Source organism: Anabrus simplex, chromosome 2 (assembly GCF_040414725.1).
Source record: "Anabrus simplex isolate iqAnaSimp1 chromosome 2, ASM4041472v1, whole genome shotgun sequence".
NCBI classification, from domain to species: Eukaryota; Metazoa; Arthropoda; class Insecta; order Orthoptera; family Tettigoniidae; genus Anabrus; species Anabrus simplex.
The window spans coordinates 802,590,431-802,614,377 of NC_090266.1; the positions used below are offsets into that span (position 1 = coordinate 802,590,431).

Below are 23,947 nucleotides of genomic sequence, written 5' to 3' on the forward strand. Positions count from 1 at the left end.
CATCGTCACATCGAAGAGAACCCATTGAAAATTTGCCGGCAAAACCTGTTCCATGTGTCTTTACAATGCACTGATCCATTATGAAAATATTCCTGGCGCCTGTAGAACTGTTAATTTTAATAAGTGTCAGGTACAGCCAACGCCTTATAACACTGCCACTGAATAGTCATGGCCTTTCTAAGAATTTGACTGCTCACATGTTATGATGCCATTCTGTGGGTTTGAGAAACGTTTTTGTAGAAGCTAATAGCGGAATATTTTTTTTTTATCTATGCAGGGGATTGTCGCTAGCCTGGTCGCCTGCGCTGCGAGTCTGTCTCCTGCCAAGTAGAATGTCATTCTCTCTTCACTCTTTCCTGAGAACCAGTGACGTTACACAGAGGCACTGTACAACCAATTGTCATGGCCAGCGATGTAGCCTATAAGACTTATAAAGACGTGGGTGTTCAGGTCGAGTTTTATGTGCAGTGGGGGAAAGGGGGTGAAGGGAAGCAGCATAGTTACCATGGTAACTGCCAGTGGTGTGCATTACTGTTAGGTCGCGAATGCAAGACGACCCATGATTTTTCACACGAGATTCTGAGAAAAAACAGTCGTCTTGGATTCGGATAAATACAGTATTTCCAATATACCCCAAAATTTCTCCTTTAATTCCCCTAAATTATTCCCAACTGCTCGACAGATTACGGGCTTTGTAAGCTTGCAATCATTTATTCACATACACCACTCTAAGCATTATATTCTTTTCCTAATACTTCATTCATGCGTGACACATGTCTATTCATCATCATCATCATCATCAGTTTTCCACTCCAGTTGCCCGGGTGTGGTTACACATGTCTATTACAACATGAAATATAGCAAATTTTAACATGCACTATAACCAATACATATGTACGTAAGTTCATACATACATACATACACACACTGAGTGGCCAAAAGTCATGGGAAGACACTGAGTGTGATGTTAATAACAAGTTACTCCTCAGCAAGCCCTCAAGAATGGCTGCAACATGGTGAGGTATCGACTGTACAAGGTGTTGGAATCATTCTGGAGGGCTCTGGACCCATGCATCTTGCACTGCTACCCACAGTTGGTCTTGTGTAGTTGGTGCAGTGTTCATGGAACATACACCATCATCGACATATACCATAAATGCTCGAATGGATTAAAATCGGGGATTCTGGAGGGCCAATCCATGATCATACCGTCACTGCAGTACTCCTCCAACCACATGTGTGCCACCAGAGAGCGGTGACATGGCGAGTTGTCCTGTTGAAGCATGGCATCTCCATTAAGGTACTCTATGGCCAGAAAGGAATACAGATGGTCTGAAAGAATGTCCACATAACATGCACCTGTCAGCGCTTCCTGCAGCCAGAAAATGCGGCCTAATTGTGACCACGAGAACGCCACCCAGACCAGAACTGAGCCATCTCCCGAGTGGACACAACCTTGTTAAGATGCACAATCGATAGCTTCATGGGACATAAGCCACACTCTCACAACCCCCTTGAGCTCAACACAACTAGAAACGTGATTCATCAGACCATACCACACACCGTCAATGTTCCATGGTCCATTGCCAATGTTCACAGGCCAATGCACGTCGTTGAGCTCTGTGTCAAGTGTCAGCAAAGGGACGGGAGTTGGTCATCGGCTGGTGAAGCCTATGCGGTGCAGCTGCCTCCTTACAGTCCTAGTAGAAATGGGTTCCTGTCTCCCGACATACAACTGTGCGGTGATCTCACTCACAGTAGCCCGTCGAGTACCCAGTATGGATCTGTGGAGGCAACATGATATCCGTTCATTAAACACCTTTGGCCTTCCCATGCGACGATTTATGCGGGTGGTAACATTCTCTCTACGATATTGAAGATCCACCCTCAACACTGCTGACCTCAGAAACCAGAATTTGCATGTAATTTTCACAATGCTGTGACCCATAGGTAGAGCCCTGCATGGATATCCGCGAAGTTAGTGTCTTGGCGGATACAAACTGTATGGCAGTGCAGATAAATTTGCTGATCATTTCTAGATAATGACGTTTATTGATTTTCACTCAGGTATACTCTTGTTTTTGCTTGTGGTTAGGTGACACTTGACATTGGTATGGGAGAATAGTGATATATAAAGAGCATTGAAAGCATAAAGCCGTAAATCTGGCCTAAGCAGTGTTGCCAACTTATATTTTTAAGATCCGCTAAATACTAATAAAAATTTGCTAAAATTACGCCAAGAAATCCGGTCTCAAATAATGAGCAATAATAATAACATTAACAATAATAATAACAGTAAATGTCTGCACTCATCTGATCTGTGAGTTTCACTGGGATTAACCCCCTGCCTGCGAGCCGGCGAGCTAAAACTTGTAGGCGTTTTAGTGCCGGGTGCAAACTAGGTGAATCCCCTACCTCAAGGGCCACACACAAAACAGGTCAGTTCATTAAATGGCCTTCCTTCATGGCATAAATATAAATGCTACTCTCTCACAGTTTCATTATCTGTCGTAATTCGTCAGCTAAGAGATAAGTAAGGCTATCCATTCCCCACCCTTTACAAATTTATGATAGTCTGATCTCATAACATCAAATCCATGTTTTCCTCATGTGACTGCTAGCTCCTGACAAGAAATACGGAATAGCTCTGAGACATTTTTTTTTTTGCTAGGTGCTTTTACGTCGCACTGACACAGATAGGTCTTATGGCAATGATGGGATAGGAAAGGCCTAGGAGTTGGAAGGAAGCGGCCGTGGCCTTAATTAAGGTACAGCCCCAGCATTTGCCTGGTGTGAAAATGGGAAACCACGGTAAACCATCTTCAGGGCTGCCGATAGCGGGATTCGAACCTACTATCTCCCGGATGCAAGCTCACAGCCGCGCGCCTCTATGCGCACGGCCAACTCGCCCGAAGCTCGGAGACAGACTGGAGTACAAATTATAAAAACGTAAAATGGATAAATCACAAAATTCCGCTATAATAAATCTAGAATTCTGCCAAAAAATCCGCTGTCCGCTAAATGACATATTTCTCCGCCGACAGTCTTCTAATTCCGCCAAATTTAGCGGAAAATCCGCTAAGTTGGCAACACTGGGCCTAAGCCTAACTGAGCCAGTTAGCTCCTGCCCGCAATTAATGGATGGAAGGAACAAAGGTCAATACGTCGGTAGTCGTCGCAAGAGAAAATCCCTCATAAACCTGCCACAATACGGATTCTGGTGCCAGGTGTCAGGCCTATTGTATTATGTTAACAGATGATATAGATGTTGGTTCCGATAGGGAACCTGAAATATTTGTCCCAAATGAGTAAATTTATAATACCAGTATAAATGGTCCGCTATTGGACATCAAAAATTTTTCAGCTAACTCATTCCTGGTTGCCAGCGTTTCGCCCCAGTGTGCTAAGTTGGGCTCTTCAGCTGGTAAACAGCACACCCACCAAGACGCATGGTATGCACTCGACGGTATACACTAGCCATGTGTCTTGGTGGGTGTGCTATTTACCAACTGAAGAGCCCAACTTAACACAATGGGGCGAAACGCTGGCAACCAGGAATGAGTTAGCTGGAAAATTTATTATGTCCAATAACGCACCATTTATATTGGTATTATGTTAACAGATCTATCCATTTCAATACCTTGGGTGTAATATACTGTAGTTAAATATTTAAATTATCCGCTGATAACCATTTTGTGGATGCAGATAACCATTACAAACCATCACTCTCATTTTTGTTCCGTATTGAAAACAGCGATCTCCCTTACTTTACAAGAAGAGTGTATTTATTACCCCACCTATTCAATACAATTAGTACCACGTTATGTGGTTAAATAAACACAGAAAATCTAAATGTTATGGGGACATGTTTTGCCCTTCTTTTCTTGGGCATCATCAGCCATATTAATTTAATCTTAAAACAAACATTGTTTAGAAGACATTGACATTTATAATTTCTAAAAATTGAACTGTGATTTCTTATGATATTAACACTACGGAATAGCAGTTATAAAATATGATGTTGGGACATGACATATACAACACATGTTAAAATCACTGTAAACAAATTTAAAATCTTGTCCAAAAGAAAATTTGTGTCATATAAAATTCTAAAATTGGCACAGGTCTGGTACTGAAGTGGATCCTCTTCGTAAGAAAATTCAGCATATACTTGCTGGGGCTGTTGTCAACACAAGTTTTCAATAGACTAGAATGGTTGAAATATTGAGGGTGAATTTTGTTTATATTTTGCGTTCGGTACTAAAAAATATTGGCCAAGAGAAAAGGCGAATGTTATAAAATTATCTTCATTAAGTTGATTGATCCAAAATATTATCTTGATATAACCAATGCAAAAAGACGATGTGATGGTTGAAGCTGCTTTTGAGACAAGTATTTCTGAGTATTTGACAAGTAATATTTGATTATCATGTAAAAATGTAGTCCTTCTAGAAGATGTGGAACACCGAGGAAAAAAATGTGGTTATACTGCAAAGAAACAAAAAGACAAGTTTGACGTGTGTGTTTAAATCGTATGTTAATGTCCAAGAATTATGTATTATGTAAAGCGGGTACTTACTCATATGCCGTAATTATGTCTATCTTACTGTATTAGCAGCGTTGGTCTGTCTGGAGTTCCTACTTCTCGTGTTGTAACAATGTGATAGACAAGATTTTAAATTTGTTTACAATGATTTTAACATGTGTTGTATAAATCATGTCCCAACATCATATTTTATAACTACTATTCCATAGTGTTAATATCATAAGAAATCACAGTTCAATTTTTAGAAATTATAAATGTCAATGTCCTCTAAACAATGTTTATTTTAAGATTAAATTAATATGGCTGATGATGCCCAATAAAAGAAAGGCGAAACATGTCCCCATAAAATTTAGATTTTCTATGTTTATTTAACCACATAACGTGGTACTAATTGTATTGAATAGGTGGGGTAATAAATATACTCTTCTTGTAAACTAAGTGAGATTGCAGATAACCATTCGCTGATGCGGATGAAGTAAGTGGGGATGCGGAGGGGACTCATGGGCTATGTGCCAATGATCATCCCACGTTCAAAGTCAGTTAACTTGCGACATTTACCATCTTCACGACACTGGTGTCTGTGACAGACTGCTCAGCTACGCCACAGCTAGCCGCAAAGCTCAGGGCTCATACACGGCACATTTTCTAATGAGACACCCCTTCCGTGACTTTTGGCTACTCAGTGTACGTATATTACATACATACATCTTCATTGCAGACTGTTATGCCTTTCAGCATTCAGTCTACAAGCCTCTGTGAATGAACTAAGTGCCACCACAATCCTCTAAACTAGTTCTGTGGCCTCGTTTGGTTCTACACCTCTTATATTTATCTTAGAAACTGAGTCTAACCATTGCATTCTTGGTCTCCCTCTACTTATCTTACCCTCCATAACCAAGTCCATTATTCTCTTAGGTAACCTATCCTCCTCTATTCGTCTCCTGTGACCCCACTACTGAAGATGGTTTATGCGCATAGCTTCATCAAACGATTCATTTCTAACTTGGTCTTTATCTCCTCATTCCAAGTACCCACCTGCCACTGTTTCCACCTATTTGTACTAGTGATCATCTCCCTACCTTCATGTCTGTTACTTCGAATTTATAAATAACATATCCTGAGTCTACCCAGCTTTCACTCCCATAAAGCAAAGATGGACTGAAAACAGACCGGTGTAAAGATAGTTTAATCTGGGGGCTGACTTCCTTCTTACAAAATACCGGTGATCACAACTGCGAGCTCACTGCATTAATTTTGCTGAACGCTGATTCAAACTCACTATATTACCATCCTGGAAGAACATGCATCCTAAATACTTGAAATTATCCACTTGTTCAGGCTTTGTATTGCCAAACTAACAATCAATTCTCTTAGGTTTCTTATCTACCGTCATAACTTTAGACTTGGAAATAGTAATTTTCATATCATACCCATTGCACCTATTCTCAAGTTCCAAGATATTAGACCGCAGGCTTTCAGCACAATCCAACATTAAGACCAAATCGTCGGCATAGCCCAAACTGCTTACTTCATTTCCACCTAACTCAATCCTTCCCTGCCACCTTATACCTTTCAGTAGACAATCCACGTAAACTATGCAAAACAAAGGTGAAATAATACAGCTATGTCTAACCCCTGCAAGTACCTCGAACCAAGAACTCATTCTACTATAAATTCCCACCACAGCCCAAATATCAACACAAATTCCTTTGATTGCTTTTAATATCCACCCTTGATCCCATAGTCCCCCAGTATGGTGAACATCTTTTCCCTTGGTACCCTGTCATATACTTTCTCTACATCTACGAAACATGTCTATTCCTCTCATAGTATTTTTCAATTACCTGGAGCATACTGAAAATCTGATCCTGGCAGCCCCTCTGTGGTCTGAAACCACACTGGTTTTCATCCAACTTCATCTCAACCACTGATTGCACTCTTCCTTCCAAGATGCCAGTGAATACTTTGCCTGGTATACTAATCAATGAGATACCCCAATAGTTGTTGCAATCCTTCCTGTTCCCTTGCTTATAAATAGGTGCAATTACTGCTTTTGTCCGATCTGAAGGTACCTTACCAGCACTCCATGCTCATCTTATTATTCTATGAAGCCATTTCATCACTGCCTTCCCACTATACTTTCACCATTTCAGGTCTAATTACATCTATTCCTGCTGCTTTATGACAAATGGAGTTTATTTACAATCCCTTCCACTTCCTCAAGCATAATTTCACTCCCATCATTGTCCTCCTCCCCATGAGTTAGATTATTTGTGATGTCCGCAGAAAGATTTCCTTTTATGTTCAGAAGATTTTCAAACTACTCCTTCCTCCAGTCCAGATATTCCCTGGGATCTATGAGTTCATCTGATTTACCCTAAAAGCTATTCATTTCCCTTTTTACCTCCCTTTCTAAGATTCTTTATTACTGTCCAAGAAGGTTTCCCCTGCTGCCTGACCTAGCCTTTCCAGGTTGTTATCAAAATCTTCCCAAGTCGTCTTCTTGGATTCAACAATTATTTTTTTAACCCCATTTCTTTCACCTGGAAAAAATTCTCTGTCTGCATTATTTGAAGCAATTTCTCATATACCTTTACATTTACACACTCCTCTCACTTCATCATTTCAGCAAGATGTTCGCCTTTTTCCCCATCTTTATCACACAGATGTTCCAAGACATTTCCTTGTTGTTTCTACTACAGCATCCCTGTATGCCACCCATTCTCCTTCCATATCCTGAACCTGTTCAACTGTGTACTGTTTAGAACTTTTCACTAATTATATCCATGTACTTTTGTCTGATTTCCACGTCCTGGAGTCTTTCCCCCCTTATGTGTCTGCAAACAGATTTCACTTCCTCTATCCTGGGCCTAGATATACTTAGTTCACTCACTAGAGATCAGATAGTGGTCCATATCATCAAGAAATCCCTGGAATTCTCGTTTATTCCTAACAGATTTTCTGAATTCAAAGTCGATTATGTGATATATAGTATATTATGAATCTGGTACCCCTTCCATCCCATGTGTAGTGGAGAATAGCCTTATGCTTGAAGAATATATTCATGACTGCTAAACCCATACTAGCACATAAGTGCAGTAAACGCTTCCCATTCCTATTAGTTTCCATATCTTCCCTGCATTTACCCATCACCTTCTCATATCCTTCTGTTCTATTTCCAACACTTACAATGAAATCACCCATTAGCGCTATCCTATCCTTTCTATTGACCCTAACTGATTTCACTCAGTGCTTCATAAACCTTGTCAACTTCCTCTTCATCTGCACCTCACATGGTGAATCGACTCAGACAATTCTCGTGCTAATTCCACCAACTGCAAAATATACCAACATCATTCGCTCATTTATGTGCCTAACAGAAACTATGTTGCATACAGTAATATTCCTGATGAACAGTCCTACCCCACACTCTGCTCTTCCTTTTTAACACTGGACAAGAACATTTTATAATCTCCTATCTCTTCCACATTATTCCCCTCACTGGAATATCACCAACTCCTAACTCATCCAGATGAACCTTCTTTGCTGACTCAGCCAATTCTACATTCTTTCTTCCATAAGCCCCATTAATATTGACAGCTCTCCATTGAATTCCATTTTGTTTGCCAAGTTGTTTGCAAGGAGTTACTCTCCTGTCAAACCAAAGTGGGTCCCCGTTACTCCCATAGGTCCAAGGCTTGCTTAAAATGTTCTGAGCTCACTAAACTCTGTGAAGCAAGATGCTACCCTACTTAAACATAGTCCTAGTGAGGAAAAAATGAAATGGCATATGGCTTTTAGTGCCGGGAGTGTCCGAGGACAAGTTCGGCTCGCCACATGCAGGACTTTTGATTTGACGCCTATAAGCGAACTGCGCGTCGTGATGAGGATGAAATGATGAAGACGATACATACACCCAGCCCCCATGCCAGTGAAATTAACCAATTATAGTTAAAATTTCCGACCCTGCCGGGAATTGAACCCGGGACACCTGTGACCAAAGGCCAGCACGCTTGCCATTTAGCTATGGAGCCGAACTCCTGGTGAGGATCTCTCCTCTAATGGGTTAGGGACCACTGGTGGATTGTATAGTCCTAGCCGCCTGAGCACAAGGAGGGCCACGACACAGTATATGTCTGAGATGCCCATTCCCATTCCGTACCAACTGGTATACCAACTCTTTACTAGGCCACTCATCCACTGCCCATGGTTCAATGAACTAGAACGTGACTACAGTAATCACACCACCAGTGATATAGAAACATTTTTTAGAAAAGAATATATTTTCATTAAATATAAGTTTCTACAAAACAAAAATGTTCTTCTTCCTAACCTTATCTAAATATCTGAAGTTGTTTATCAGTAGTAACATTGGGTTGCACAGTGTTACAGTAAAAACAAAAAACATCACCCAGTACTAGAACCAACTTTATCACTACCAACCCTAAATATCTTGACATTCCTTACCAAATTTCCCACGGCTTTCAAAGAATCTGAAGAGAGTCGAAGAGGATGAACGATCTTGAACCTGATGAGACTGAGTGGCTTCCAGTAAATCAGAAAGAAGAATTTGTTTAGTTCGTTTTGTTGAAGCATTCATTTCAATGACCTAGAAAGGAAATTGTTGCAACTAAAATTAGTCATATAAGTGGTGATTTACAAGCACAGTACTATTTCAAAAGTTTTATAAATTTACTAGCAAATATTAAAGAGACGTAACTTATATAAAATTAAGAATTATTATCCCAGTTTGACCACAATCAGATTACCAACATCTTGCAAATGCCAAAGGATCATTAGCAATCCTTAGTCTCAAGATTTTGAATATCTGGAATAATTTCTGCAGAAGTTACTTGTAAGACCAAGTGCTACCTTGATGCAGTCTGCTCAAGATGGGCCTGTTGGGCAGTTCATAATTCGCAATATGGCAGTGAAGGACAGGAAGCACTGGTGTGACATAACCTCACTCCACTGTACATGCTCATAGTAAAGAAGAGTTCAAGCTGTGCGACACCTCTAGTTGCTTTACGTTGCACTGACACAGATAGGTCTTATGGCAACGATGGGACAGGGAAGGGCTGGGAGTGGGAAGGAAGCGGCCGTGGCCTTAATTAAGGTACAGCCCCAGCATTTGCCTGGTGCATCTTCAGGGCTGCCGACAGTGGGTTTCGAACCTACTATCTCCCAAATACTGGATACTGGCTGCACTTAAGCGACTGCAGCTATCAAGCTCGGTGTGCGACATCTCTATGCTCTGCACTGCTTTCTCACTGCTGTATGGGAAGAGGGAATGGTCTGAGGCAGGTGGAATGCAGTGATGTAAGAGAGACAGGAAATACATCTGCCTACGGACATCTTGGATATCGTAATGATAATGCTCATGGTTTTCAATTACACAACTGGTCACAGATTATTAACAATGAAATTTTGGCTCTATGTTATGATAAAATATATAATAATTCTAGTTTATGAGTAGGACAGCCATGATATAACATAAAAAGAACAGAATATAATACAATTTTGTCCGCAATTTAGAGAAGAGCTATACAGAATAATTACGAAGACATTTTCCTGCATTTCCGGTTTTTAATTCTTTTTAACTAGTTTCTTAATGTTAGGATGTAATATCTGGGCGATTTGTAACCGAAGACTGCATGTTAGGTTGTAATCTGACAAGGTACTCCAGGATTTGCACTTAACAAGTTTCATAACAGAAAAGAATTGTAAATGTAACAAAAACTTTTCAGTCTGTCAAACACACCGCAATTACAATATAAATTATCACACTAAACATATCTGTAAAATTACACACTATTACACAACGAATGGCATGTTTCATTCTACAAGAACATTCTCAGATTCTATCAAAAGACATGCTGATATATGTACAGTACGTTGCATAAACTTGTCAATGATATAGAGTTTAGTGATAACATGAACCAGTAATGACAAAAAATAAATTTACAAGTATTAATACAATGAAAAACTTATGTACTTATCTAGACTGCCGATGCTAAGTCCGATGTCACCAAATACTATTTCAGGACTGTGGTCATGGAAAGTTTTGGGTAAAGCACACTGCTCGCGGAGAGGGGAGGGGAAGCATGGGCGGGGCCTTGTGGAGCGTTGTGGATCTCTCCTATTGGATGATAAAATCAAGTATACTGTACCGTGGAGAGAGGAGGGGGAAGTAGGGCAGAGCGAGTGGAGTGCTGTGGAACCTTCTATCAACACTGGAGAGGGGAGAGAAGGTTATTGACCTACTTTATATTAAAATGTACTTTTATGTAAGAAGAATGCAAATTAATGATTTTAGGTAAATAAAGTAAGGAATTGAAATTGAGACTGACTATTAAACGTTATTATTATGATAAAATAATGAGTAAGTATTGTCCAGATGTTTGTTATGTGAGTAGAGTGAAGAGGGGGGAATTTTTTAAGTGTGTATGGTGATTTAGGTTAGTTACATTAGTATTTTTGTGATGTAAATTTCTATTGCTTCCTTTATATTCAAAGATTTACTTTTTATTTTCAATGTGTAAAATTTTTAGATCAGTGTTGATGTCTTTGAAATGGTGTGAACAATCGTATATCTGCTCCCCGAAGGCTGAATGCCGATTATATCTGATCGCGTTTTTGTGTTCTTTGTATCTGGTGTGGAAATTATATTTTGTTTGACCTATATATGTGGCATTGCAGGTTCTTGGCATTTGAGTTCATATACTCCTGACTTTGAGAAAGGGTCTTTTTTTTGTTTAGGTTGCACTTGCTGATGTGTCTCTGTAGTGTGGTGTTCGTTCTAAAGGCTACTTTTAAACCTTGTTTCTAGAAAATAATACCTACTTTGTATATGTTATTGTTAACGTAGTTGAGAACCACGTATTTTTCTTTGTCATGTGTGGTGGTTTCCCAGCGATTTTTCTTATGTTTATTTAAGAGTTACTTACCGTGCCTGGAGGGTGGTTGTTTTCTTTTGCGATTTGTTTAATGATTCGTATCTGTTCATTGAAATCCGTTGTGCTCATTGGTATGGAAATAGCTCTGTGTGTTGTAGTATTCAGTTCTGCTACTTTGTGTGTGTATGGGTGGTTCGACTCACTGTCAACAGTGTGTGACATCTGAGTGGGCTTTCTGTATACTTTGTAAGATAGGTTGTCATTATTCTTGTTGATTGTGATAGTTTATTTTCTTGTTAGTTTCTGGCTCCATTGTGAAACTGATGGTCTTGTGTAAAGAATTTAGTGTGTTTAATAACTGGTGTGCATTAATAATAACATATATGCATGTGATGTCATCCGCATATCTGTTCCAGTGTAAAATTCCTTTTGAATGCTGGCCCATTAAGGTCTATTATACATATCCAAGACACATCAGTGCCGTGACATGTCATTTCCGTGAAATTGCATCAGTGTAAGTGATGATTCATATCGTTCCTTTGAATCTGACTGTCGTGTCCACACTTGTCCGGTGCAGTGCCGTATTTTCTATGTTGGTATCAGTGCAGTATCCATTCCCTGATATTGCGTATTACATGTAATAAATCTCATTGTAGATATTGGATATCAGATTATAAATATTAAAATAAGAACAATAATATACACCAACTTTCCAATACTTTATCAGTCCTTATATTTAGGATACAAACATTACATCAGTGTTGTTAGTTGGGACATGATTCGCTTAGTTGTCGCAAGCATCCTTAGCCAAAATAAACCTTAGCCTAAAGTTTGGTCAGGGCCCCGAAACTAGTGACCTTAATTACCCTAATTACCTTCTTCATCCCAACAAACATGGAATAATCATTTTAATGTACATAACATTTTTATTGATTGACTAATAGCAATATGATATCCTCCATGATTTTATTTACTTCTCTATCAGCTCTACGTTGTGTTTTACGTTTTAACCTCTGTTAATACAATTGTAGTGTTTTTACTCTTAGCTATGTCGTACATTGTTAGAAGTTTTTCACACTAGTTTTAAGGCTATTGATTGTCTCTAATGTAAACGTCGGATCTTAGGGAACCATATACTTTAGCAGTAGCAGTGGTCAGACCATGGTAGACCACTGCTACTAAGCACTGTATATGTACCTTACACAACTAGTAATCAACAGCCAATCAGCAATCAATACCGAATATTGTATTCTTTCCTTTAGACTGCTCCTATTGTAAAAATGTTAATATTAGATCTTAGTAATTACACTTCAATTTTAAATCAGGTGCCTGATTTAACCTTGAGGAGGTACAATGACTGATGATGCCCTCCATGAAAGGCGAAACATGCCTCACATTCATAAGGTAACGATAATCAATTATTAATTGTATAAAATTTTAATGTATTGAATAGGTGGTTAAATAATAAATCAATTAGCATCCTACAAGGTGCAGGTCTTTTGATTTGATGACCTGCATGTCGTGATGAGGATGCAATGATGACGAAGCCCCCATGCCAGCAAAATTAACCATTGATGGTTAAAATTCCTGACCCTGCCGGAAATCAAATGCGGGACCCCTGTGACCAAAGGCCAGCACGCTAACCATTTAGCCATGGAGTCGGAATCTGTTAACAATAGTGACACCTGACCATAACTAGGAAGCTACAATAAAAAAAATAAAAGTGGAGAATTCTTGGGAACAGTTTGAAGGCTTCAATTCGTGGAACCGTTACAAAGTAACTGGCGATAAAATTCTGACTTCGAATTATCCAAATTTCAGCTTTGAAAATTAGAATTAAAAAAGACTTTCTGCATTGATTAGAATAGGAAATTTAAGGGAAATAGACTTTTATTCAAATTATCCAATGACAAATTAACCAGAGTCTATTCTATTCCAGAATTGTAGTAAAAGTGGCAGGATGCATAAAACTAAAGGGGCTGGTGAACCACCCGGTATGTGTATATGTACATATATATATATAATATTTCGTTTCCGTAATCTTTATTGCGTAATTGAATATTAGTAGTGCTATAGATTATGCTGTGAAATGCAGCCCTTTTATGAGCACCAGGATGAAGGGGATCCTGCTTGATGACAATGACTGAGTTGGTTTTCAGAAAATGTCAAAGGCAAGAGCATTGCTGTTTTGTGATTTTAAAGTCAAGAAAATTAAGCAGTTTGTATATTTCTGATTCTATGCTGAATTTTATGAGGGGATTTAGGGAATTAGGTTGCTCCAGTAGGGTTTGACTGTTAGTGATTCTTTGATCGATAACAGTGAAAATATTAACGTATTTTGCCCAAAAGGAGATCCTGTTATTGTTACTTTCCAAATGGTCCATGTGAAAAATTTACGCTAAATTACCTGAGGCTTGTGAACCCAATGAGAGTCCCTACTCATGGTAAATAACATTGTTAAATGGAAAATAACTGTAATCCAAGACGAAATTGAGAATATTTGTAAATTCTACTTTCCAATCTGCTGAGACTACTGCGTTTATTTAAATTCTTAATAACTAGGGTTCTTCTTCCACTTTGGGTGTTTATTGGAATTAGGAACAAATTGGACATTTCTGAGCATATTTAGCCTGATTTTATACAACATATAAATGCATAATTTACCATTTGTTATTGTTTAGGTCATATTTCAGTCAATTTACTTGTTTTAAGGTAATAGTTTGGTTATATTTTGCAAGGAAAAATGAACTGTACTTCGTGTGTGATGTCCGATGTTGCTTGCGTAAATATATTTGTGGCATTGTGACAAAACTTGAAGCTCGCACCTCAAAGCTGAATAGCTGATGCTTATTGTATCTCACCTCAATTTACACTACTAGTTTTGGAATAACTTCATTTAGAATAAGACTTGCAGTGCAGGTATTTATGTCCACTGGAATGTTGCTGCTATTAAGAAGCAAGGAAATAGCTTATTGTTTCTCATCGGAATTTACATCACTAGTTTTGGAATAACTTCCTTTAGAGTAGAGGATATTAATGCCCATTGGAATGTCGCCACTGTTAAGAGACAAGGAAATACCACAAGGGCTTATCTTTATACCTGTCTTCGCACTTGCGGCTCGTGCCCAATTCAGGTAGTGCTTAAATTGCCTTTATCCACTCCCCTTTCTTAAAAATTTCAGAGACAATTTTATAGTTACATTAACTGCGATAATAGTTCAAATAAGGACACTTAAAGAAAATGTTAAATTAAGAAATTGCGTTGAAAGTGTTCTGAGAGGAATGCTTCTCGACCAATGGAAAAATCTTCTGCAAAGCATGCGAATTTGAAGTAGGTGCTATAAAGCCTTTTAATGTCCAGCAACGTAGCGACACTACTGGACACAAAAATGCAGAGATGAATGGGGGAATAAGAGGTATCTATTCTTTCCATATTTAACTTCAAATAATTATTTTGTGCCCACGGCATTCTTAATTCCGACAACTGATACGATTTTCATTATTTTGAAGGAGCAGCTGCAAAACAAACTATCCTAACTAGGACCCAAAACATAATATCAGTTTTTCGAATTCAAATAATATTGTACCATTACGCTACAGTCCAAATGCAAATACGAAGGAGAAAGGGACAGACAAAATGGCACACGGGAACTTCAGTCAGAATAAATATATGAAAAATGTCGCCGAAACTCAGATCAACTTAAATATAGAAAGCATGGAATTGCAAGGGCCATGTATAAGAACATTGAGATGGAACAGATATTGTTCTAAAAAACAATTCAATCGTAATTCTTTTTTTTTTTTTACGGAGAGAAAAAACGTTACATTACGTGAAACATCTGAGAAGAAGGAAAGACTGAATCTGTTGTCACTGCATACCAAAAGAGCTATTTAAACATAAGATTGAAGAGGAATAACATGCTATATAGAATAGAAACTAAAATTAAAATACGAGGAAGATCCGATATTTTCAAATTAAAATACCAGCTGGAGGAGATATTGAGACTGCTGTAGAGAAGAAGTGAGAGGGAAAAATTTTGTACTTCAGGCAATTAAGTACATTGAAGTGAAATTGGATTAGCAATTGAAATTCATATTAGCTGGGAAAGTTATATTTAATAACAAGAAGCTGTATCCAGATATTTATAGATACGCAATTTCAAGTAGCACCAGTAATAATATTAAGAGGCCAATTGAGCAATTTAAATATGTATTCTGTCAATCCAATATTGATTTCTACTTTCAACAACTGTAACACCATGGAGTCAGCCTGAGCTCTGGGAGTAGATTGCCGAGGAGGCCATAACGAGGCACAGCAGCATCAATGCATTGGGACCAGAGATGACGTCCAGAGAGGCAGTAACCGGCCGCATGGAACAGATGTAACATCTGAGAAGGAGGAGGCAGTTTCGGAGGAGTGACGAGATACAAGATAAGTTTCTTGTTTAAAGTATTTATATCATTAGGTAGAAATATTTCCTTTCAACAAAAATTCTCAGTCAGATTGATTCTATGTGCCAAATCCTGACCAATAGTAGCAGATCTTGGTCATAAAAACCACGAATATTATTTATTTTAATCAATATGTATACTGACATGGGAAGTGATATGGTTATGTTTATGCTTTTAGCGAGTATTACGTATCGATATTTGATACCAATCTACTTGAAAAGGCCATTCAGTTATGATTCAGAAAGTATTGGGGTGAATGCATGTTATATGAGATGTAGAGGAGCTCTAGGAGGCAATTATATTAACAAACATGACCACACCTAAAAGATTATAGGAAGAGATGGATCCTACCTGAATTATATGAGTATCGCAGAAGCAATATTGTGACAAATGAGAGGTTATGACGAAGATTAATGAAATGAGATGAATTATGACTAAGAAGAGAGACATTCGAATTGTGTATTAATGGAAATATTGAGATTCAAATGTTCATGTTTCGAGAGGTAGTATGTAAGAAGAAGATATTGTGAAGTTGTATGATATATCGATAGAGAATCGTATTACATACATACATACATACATACATACATACATACATACATACATACACACACACACACACACACACATACATACATACATACATTATCATCATAGACTCTTATGCCTTTCAGCGTTCAGTCTCCAAGCCTCTGTGAATTTACTAAACGTCGCCACAATCCTCGATTTGCAACTAGTGTTGTGGCCTCATTTAGTTCTATACCTCTTATCTTTAAATCGTTAGAAACCGAGTCTAACCATAGTCGTCTTGATCTCCCTCTACTTCTCTTACCCTCCATAGCAGCGTCCATTATTCTCCTAGGTAACCTATCCTCCTCCATTTGCCTCACATGACCCCACCACCGAAGCCGGTTTATGCGTACTGTTGCATCCATCGAGTTCATTCCTAAATTAGCCTTTATCTCCTCATTCCGAGTATCTGCCTGGCATTGTTCCCACCTGTTTGTACCAGCAACCATTCTTGCTACTTTCATGTCTGTTACTTCTAACTTATGAATAAGATATCCTGAGTCCACCCAGCTTTCGCTCCCGTAAAGCAAAGTTGGTCTGAAAACAGACTGATGTAAAGATAGTTTCGTCTGGGAACTGACTTCCTTCTACAGAATACTAATGATCGCAACTGCGAGCTCACTGCATTAGCTTTACTACATCTTGATTCAATCTCACTTACTATATTACCATCCTGGGAGAACACACAACCTAAATACTTGAAGTTATCGACCTGTTCTAGCTTTGTATCACCAATCTGACATTCAATTCTGTTGAATTTCTTACCTACTGACATCAATTTAGTCTTCAAGAGGCTAATTTTCATACCATACTCATTGCATCTATTTTCAAGTTCCAAGATATTAGACTGCAGGCTTTCGGCAGTCTGCCGTTAAGACCAAGTCGTCAGCATAGGCCAAACTGCTTACTACATGTCCACCTAACTGAATCCCTCCCTGCCACCTTTCAGCAGATGATCCATGTAAACTACGAACAGCAAAGGTGAAAGATTACAGCCTTGTCTAACCCCTGTAAGTACCCTGAACCAAGAACTCATTCTACCATCAATTCTCACTGAAGCCCAATTGTCAACATACATGCCTTGTATTGATTTTAATAATCTACCTTTAATTCCATAGTCCATCTTTTCCCTTGGTACCCTGTCATATGCTTTCTCTAGATCTACGAAACATAAACACAACTGCCTATTCCTCTCGTAGCATTTTTCAATTACCTGGCGCATACTGAAAATCTGATCCTGACAGCCTCTCTGTGGTCTGAAACCACACTGGTTTTCATCCAACTTCCTCTCAACGACTGATCGCACCCTCCCTTCCAAGATGCCTCGTATACTAATCAATGAGATACCTCGATAATTGTTGCAATCCTTCCTGTTCCTTGCTTATAGATAGGTGCAATTACTGTTTTTGTCCAATCTGAAGATACCTTACCAACACTTCATGCTAATTTTACTACTCTATGAAGCCATTTCATCCCTGCCTTCCCACTATACTTCACCATTTCAGGTCTAATTTCATATATACCTGCTGCCTTATGACAACGGAGTTTATTTACTATCCTTTCCACTTCCTCAAGCATAATTTCACCAACATCATTTTCCTACTCCCCATGAGCTTGGCTGTTTGTAACACCACCAGAATGATTTCCTTTTACATTGAGAAGATGTTCAAAGTATTCCCTCCACCTCTCCAGTGATTCCCTGGGATCTATTATGAGTTCACCTGAATTACTCAAAACACTGTTCATTTCCTTATTCCCTCCTTTCCTAAGATTCTTTATTACTGTCCAGAAAGGTTTCCCTGCTGCTTGACCTAGCCTTTCCAGGTTATTAGCAAAATCTTCCCATGACTTCTTTTTGGATTCAACAACTATTTGTTTTGCTCTGTTTCTTCCATCTACGTATAAATCCCTGTCTGCTTCGGCCCTTGTTTGGAGCCATTTCTGATAAGCCTTCTTTTTACGTGTACGGCTGCTCTCACTTCATCATTCCATCAAGATGTTCGCCTTTTTCCATCTTTACACACAGTTGTTCCTAGGCATTCCCTTGCTGTTTCTACTACAGCATCCCTGTATGCCACCCATTCACTTTCTATATCCTGAACCTGCTTACTGTCTACTGTTCGAAACTTCTCACTAATCATATCCATGTACTTCTGTCTAATTTCCTTGTCCTGGAGATTTTCTACCCTTATTCGTTTGCAGACAGATTTCACTTTCTGTACCCTAGGCCTAGAGATACTTAGTTCACTACAGATCAGATGGTGGTCTATATCATCGAAAAATCCATGAAAAACTCGTACATTCCTAATAGATTTTCTGAATTCGAAGTCGGTTAATGTATAGTCTATTATGGATCTGGTGCCCCATGTGTAGAGATGATTAGCCTTATGCTTGAAGAATGTATTCGTAACAGCTAAACCCATACTAGCACAGAAGTCCAGCAAACGCTTCCCATTCCCATTAGCTTTCATATCTTCCCCACATTTACCAAGCAGCCTTTCGTATCCTTCAGTTCTATTCCCAACTCTCGCATTGAAATCGCCCAGTGGCACTATTCTATCCTTGCTGTTGACCCTGACCACGATGTCACTCAATGCTTCATAAAACTTGTCCACTTCATCCTCATCTGCACCCTCACATGGTGAATACACGGACACAATTCTAGCCCTAATTCCTCCAACTGACAAATCTACCCACATCTTTCGCTCATTTAAGTGCCTAACAGAAGCTATGTTGCGTGCAATGGTATTGCTGATTAAGAGCCCTACCCCAGACTCTGCCTTTCCCTTTCTAACACCCGTCAAGTACAATTTATAATCTCCTATCTCTTCCTCGTTATCTCCCCTTACTCGAACATCACTTACTCCTAGCACATCCAAATGCATCCTCTTTGCTGACTCAGCCAGTTCTACTTTCTTTCTTCTATAAGCCCCATTAATATTGATAGCTCCCCATCGAATTCCATTTTGTCTGCCAAGTTGTTTCCAAGGAGTGCCTCGCGTGTCAAATGGGAGTGGGACTCGGTTACTCCCATAGGTCCGAGGCTTGCTTAACCCCTCAGCGCCGACCTCTATACGTGGTATAGACCCCCTTTTCTTCCGTAGCCGCCGATCTCTATACGTGGTATAGACCCATACATGGTTTCGCATTTACGGCTATAGCGCGAAGAGTTTTGGTGTTATGGATATGCAAATTGTTTTGTTTCCAAGAAGACATTTTCGGGTTTATCAGTGTCCTAAATAAAAACTGAAAATTGTTAAAGTGTAGTTGCTTTTGCAAGGATAAGTATTTGTCAATTATGTCTGAGCACCAATCCCTGCTTTTTTAATAGTCCGTTTGCTTCATTCTTTCCCACAGAATAAAATAAAGAAATGATAATCTGAGAAGTTTGTCTTTTCGTGTGATGTTCTTTGCTCTAATTTTGTATTAAGAGTGCGGTTCATTTATTATATTTGTCTTTATTTCTCAGCTTGTAGTCTTTTCGTAACTCTCCACGAGTGCTCTGTGTAGGCATCAGTTAGTGCTGCTTTCTGTCATACGACACGAGAAGCAGTTGTACATGGTATATATCTCGTTTGAAAGACGATGTGTCGACCTTTTAATCTGAAATATGTATCGAGTTGGTTTGATTCGTCGTAAATGTTATTCCCCTCATTCAGTTTCGTCCTGCCGCTTTCGGTCCCGCTGCAGCTTCATCAGCTTGTGTGACGCACCGCACTCAATGGCTAGCTCCTGCTGAGAGTAACGTGCTTGAAATATTGTATAATTCAAATGAAGGTTTAGTTGGAAGTAGTAGTGGCAGTATTAGCAGTAGTGATAATGAAATAGATGATGTGGCTGTGGCCGATGCAGTGGTAAATGATGAGAGTGACGATGAGGAGGAACCATTAGGTACTTGGAAATTTCGTGTAGGAGACTATAGATAATTATACAGGTCAAAGGGAAGTTTTCAAGAGTGAATTATGATTCCTAGATTCTCCAATAATATTTAGACAAGTCACAGGGACAAACATTGAGCAGTTATCTTATCAGTTTCAGCTGATGGAAGGTTTGTTTACGTAGTACAAAATACGCTTCTCGGGCAGGAAACGAAATATTCAAGGCCGGCGTGCATCAGATAATACAGTTCCAATTTTGCAGGAAATACGTTTTATCAGGAAATTAGCACCCAAGAGTGAGAAATCCAAACCTCAGAGATGTTGTATCGCGTGTTCAAAACACGGTGAAAGGAAGACATCGGTGTACTGCTGCCAGGAGTGTGCCTTGGGTCTCTGTCTCGAAGAGTGCTTCGAACTCTATCACACGGAACTAAATGACTAAGGAAATGTGAAACAATTATGTAATTATCTTCATGTACATAGTTCTACCATAAGGAATTCCAAATTTCGTGAATATCGGGCTACTCTTATACTAGTAGTAACGCTTTAAGTGAATCAATGTATTTCAGTCGCGCGTAGTTGAAATCTCATCCGGCCGCGGGGTAGGAAGCTCTTTAAACGGCTGCGACGCTGAGGGGTTAAAATGTTCTGAGCTCGGTAAATTCATGAAGCAGGATGCTACCCTACATGCACATAGTCCAAGTGAGGATCTCTCCTCTAACGGGTTATGGCCCGCCGGTGAATTGTATAGTCCTAGCCGCCTGAGCACAAGGAGGGCCATGACTCAGAATATGTCCGAGATGCCCACTCCCATTCCATAGCAACTGGTATCCCGACTCTCAGGACCACTTACTAGGCCACTCAGCCGTTGCCCATGGTTCACGAACTAGGATATAACTACAGTAACCCACAAACATGAACCATGAATCGTATTGAGTAACTATTTTAGGGTTAGGCTAATGTTGAGAAGAGTGTATTAGAGGGAGAACAGCTGATTTGATGTCAGTTTGAAACACATAGTGACATATGGGTAGTTGTTAGCCTCTGCATACATAATTGGTGAAGATGTAAGGATATGTATTAAGAATAATCGATGTGTTTAGTCTTTCTTTACAAACGATCTGTAGACTGAAATCACGAGCTAACTCAATGAATGCCACAAATGAATATATGATGAGGTTATACTATGACTGACTGTGGAATAATATATGACAGATTGGTACATATTTGTTTCATTATGCTAGCTGATTAATGAAAGGTAGATTTAGCTTGTTTATATTTGCTAATATCACTGATGAATTTTAATACATAGGAGAAATATATTAATATTTCATTTCTAGCAACATTTTGAAGGTATGGCAACAATTCTTGGCCACGTTAAAGAAACCTATCAAATAGCTCGAATCTCACAATAAAATAAAGTCATAATAATAATCTCAGATAGTAATATATGAAATAATAAAGGACCATAAGATAAATTTGGACATGATAGGGCTCCAATTATGAAAATTTCCATACAATAAAGATAATAAAGATGAAGGTTTTGTGTAGGAATGTCAGGATGATCAAATATGATTGACGTTAGATGACAACTAACCAAACTAGAGGAATTATATTTTCTGTAGGGCATCTTACTCATGTCGTTAAACTTAATTTTTACCGACAGAGGAGTCGATTTATGATTTAGATGCTACAAATTGGTTTTATGTATTTGAATGTCATGAAGTTCAGTGTTGGGCGGATCAGTTGATATCTTTTTAAAAAATCCCATTTCAATTATGAGTCATCGCCAGAGAGAAAAATTGTAAATAAGAAAGATTATTTCACAAATGATTACTAGAGATTTTGACTTTATATAAAAGCACATTGTTCTTTCCTCGAATTTATCAATATTTGTTTAACTTTTCTTCAGACTGGCAGGCTAATAAATTAGTATAAATATTAAATTGGATTTATTATTTATTTAGGATTAGGATAAGACATATGTAGAGCTAAGGTCACATATTCATTTGCGTTGAGACTTGTTGCCACTGAATGTCAAATGGAGACGTCCACCAACAGGAAAATGATTTACTGAGCGATACCTAGGGAGGACTGGAAGGCGATCTTTCTCAGAACCTATGATAAATAAATAAATTATTGCTGAGAAGCTACCGGGGTTATCTTCAATCCGACTTGGACGCAGGTGGGGTAGAATATGATAACCTCTGTATCCAAAACAGAACACGCCATCAGTAAATTGCCAATATATAAACAGGATGAATTAAAATGTGAAGCTACGAATAAACTTTATAACTTTTTTTTTTAACCTGAAGAATTCAATATCTCCAATAAACAGATAATAGGTCTCAAAATGAAGATAAAACAACAAAATCATAATCACCAAAGTCGACAAAGGGAATACCACTCTTCTGATGACAAAAGGTGATTATATCAACAAAACAGAATGCTTTTCAAACAATAACTATTTAAAAGTAAAAAAGGATCCCAGCAACAAAAATAAAAACTCTCAAAATTTACTTAAGAATTCATCCTTTCTTTTCAATGAACATGAAATTTCTAAATTAATGACCATGAACCCTAGGCTCCCTACAGCAAAGGTTTGCCTGAACTGCACAACTATGATATTCCCATTAGTCTGATCATCAGTTTTGAAAATAGCCCATACAACTTCTCAATTCTTTCAGAAATTTTTAACAAAACTTTTTTTTTACAGAACTTCACTTAAAAACTCATTAGAATTCAGTAACATTTCTAAAAAAACCTGTAATTACAGCCCTATTATACTATACATTCCTTGGACATTTCCAACATGAATTCTATTATTCCTATAAATGAAACCATTAAGTTAGTTATTAAAAATTTAAATAAACACAGTAATCTCAAGCAGATTGGAAAGTACAGTTTTCACATATTCTCAATTTTGTCTTGGATAACAATTATTTTACTTTTTACAATTTTATTTTCCAACCAAATTGATTCCCAATGGGTTCACTAACCTCAGGCATTTAAGCAGAAATCTACATAGACCATTTGGAAAAAAAAAAAAAAAAGAAATTAACACTAATAATGGGTGGCAAAATATGTTGACAATATCTTCACTATTATGATGATGCTTGTTGTTTAAAGGGGCCTAAAATCTAGGTCATTGGCCCATCTTCACTATTATCGATCAAGGAATTACTAATAGTCAAACCTTAATGGAGCAACTTAATTCCCAAAATACCCACATAAAATTCAGCATGGAATTAGAAATCAACAAATCACTAAATTTTCTGGACCTTAAAACTGACATTTTCAGAAAACCAACTCAAACTGTCAATGTCATCAAGCAGGATTCCCTTCATCCTGGTGCTCATAGAAATGCATTTTGCAGCATGATCTACAGTGCTATTAATATCCAATTATTCAATAAAGATTACAGAAAAGAAATAAAATATATGTATGAGAGAGAGAGAGAGAGCATATAATAATGCCTGTAGTAGAAACTTTGTTGACAAAATCATCAGCAAAATACACCATGCTGGAAAAGGAGCCTAAGAAAAAGAAGGCTTTTGTAATTTTCACATTTAATAACAGTAATTTATATCAGATCAAAAACATAT

At 38.3% G+C, this 23,947-nt stretch overlaps 1 protein-coding gene across 2 annotated transcripts in view; it reads right to left on the minus strand.

Moving 5' to 3' along the window:
- elg1 (enhanced level of genomic instability 1) overlaps positions 1–23,947 on the minus strand; it is a 204,063-nt gene that overhangs the window by 70,450 nt on the left and 109,666 nt on the right. For both annotated transcript variants that reach the window (XM_067139451.2, XM_067139450.2), the window contains one exon: positions 9,014–9,155. In XM_067139451.2, coding sequence (XP_066995552.2) covers positions 9,014–9,155 — 142 coding nt within the window. The remainder of the gene's footprint in view (positions 1–9,013; positions 9,156–23,947) is intronic.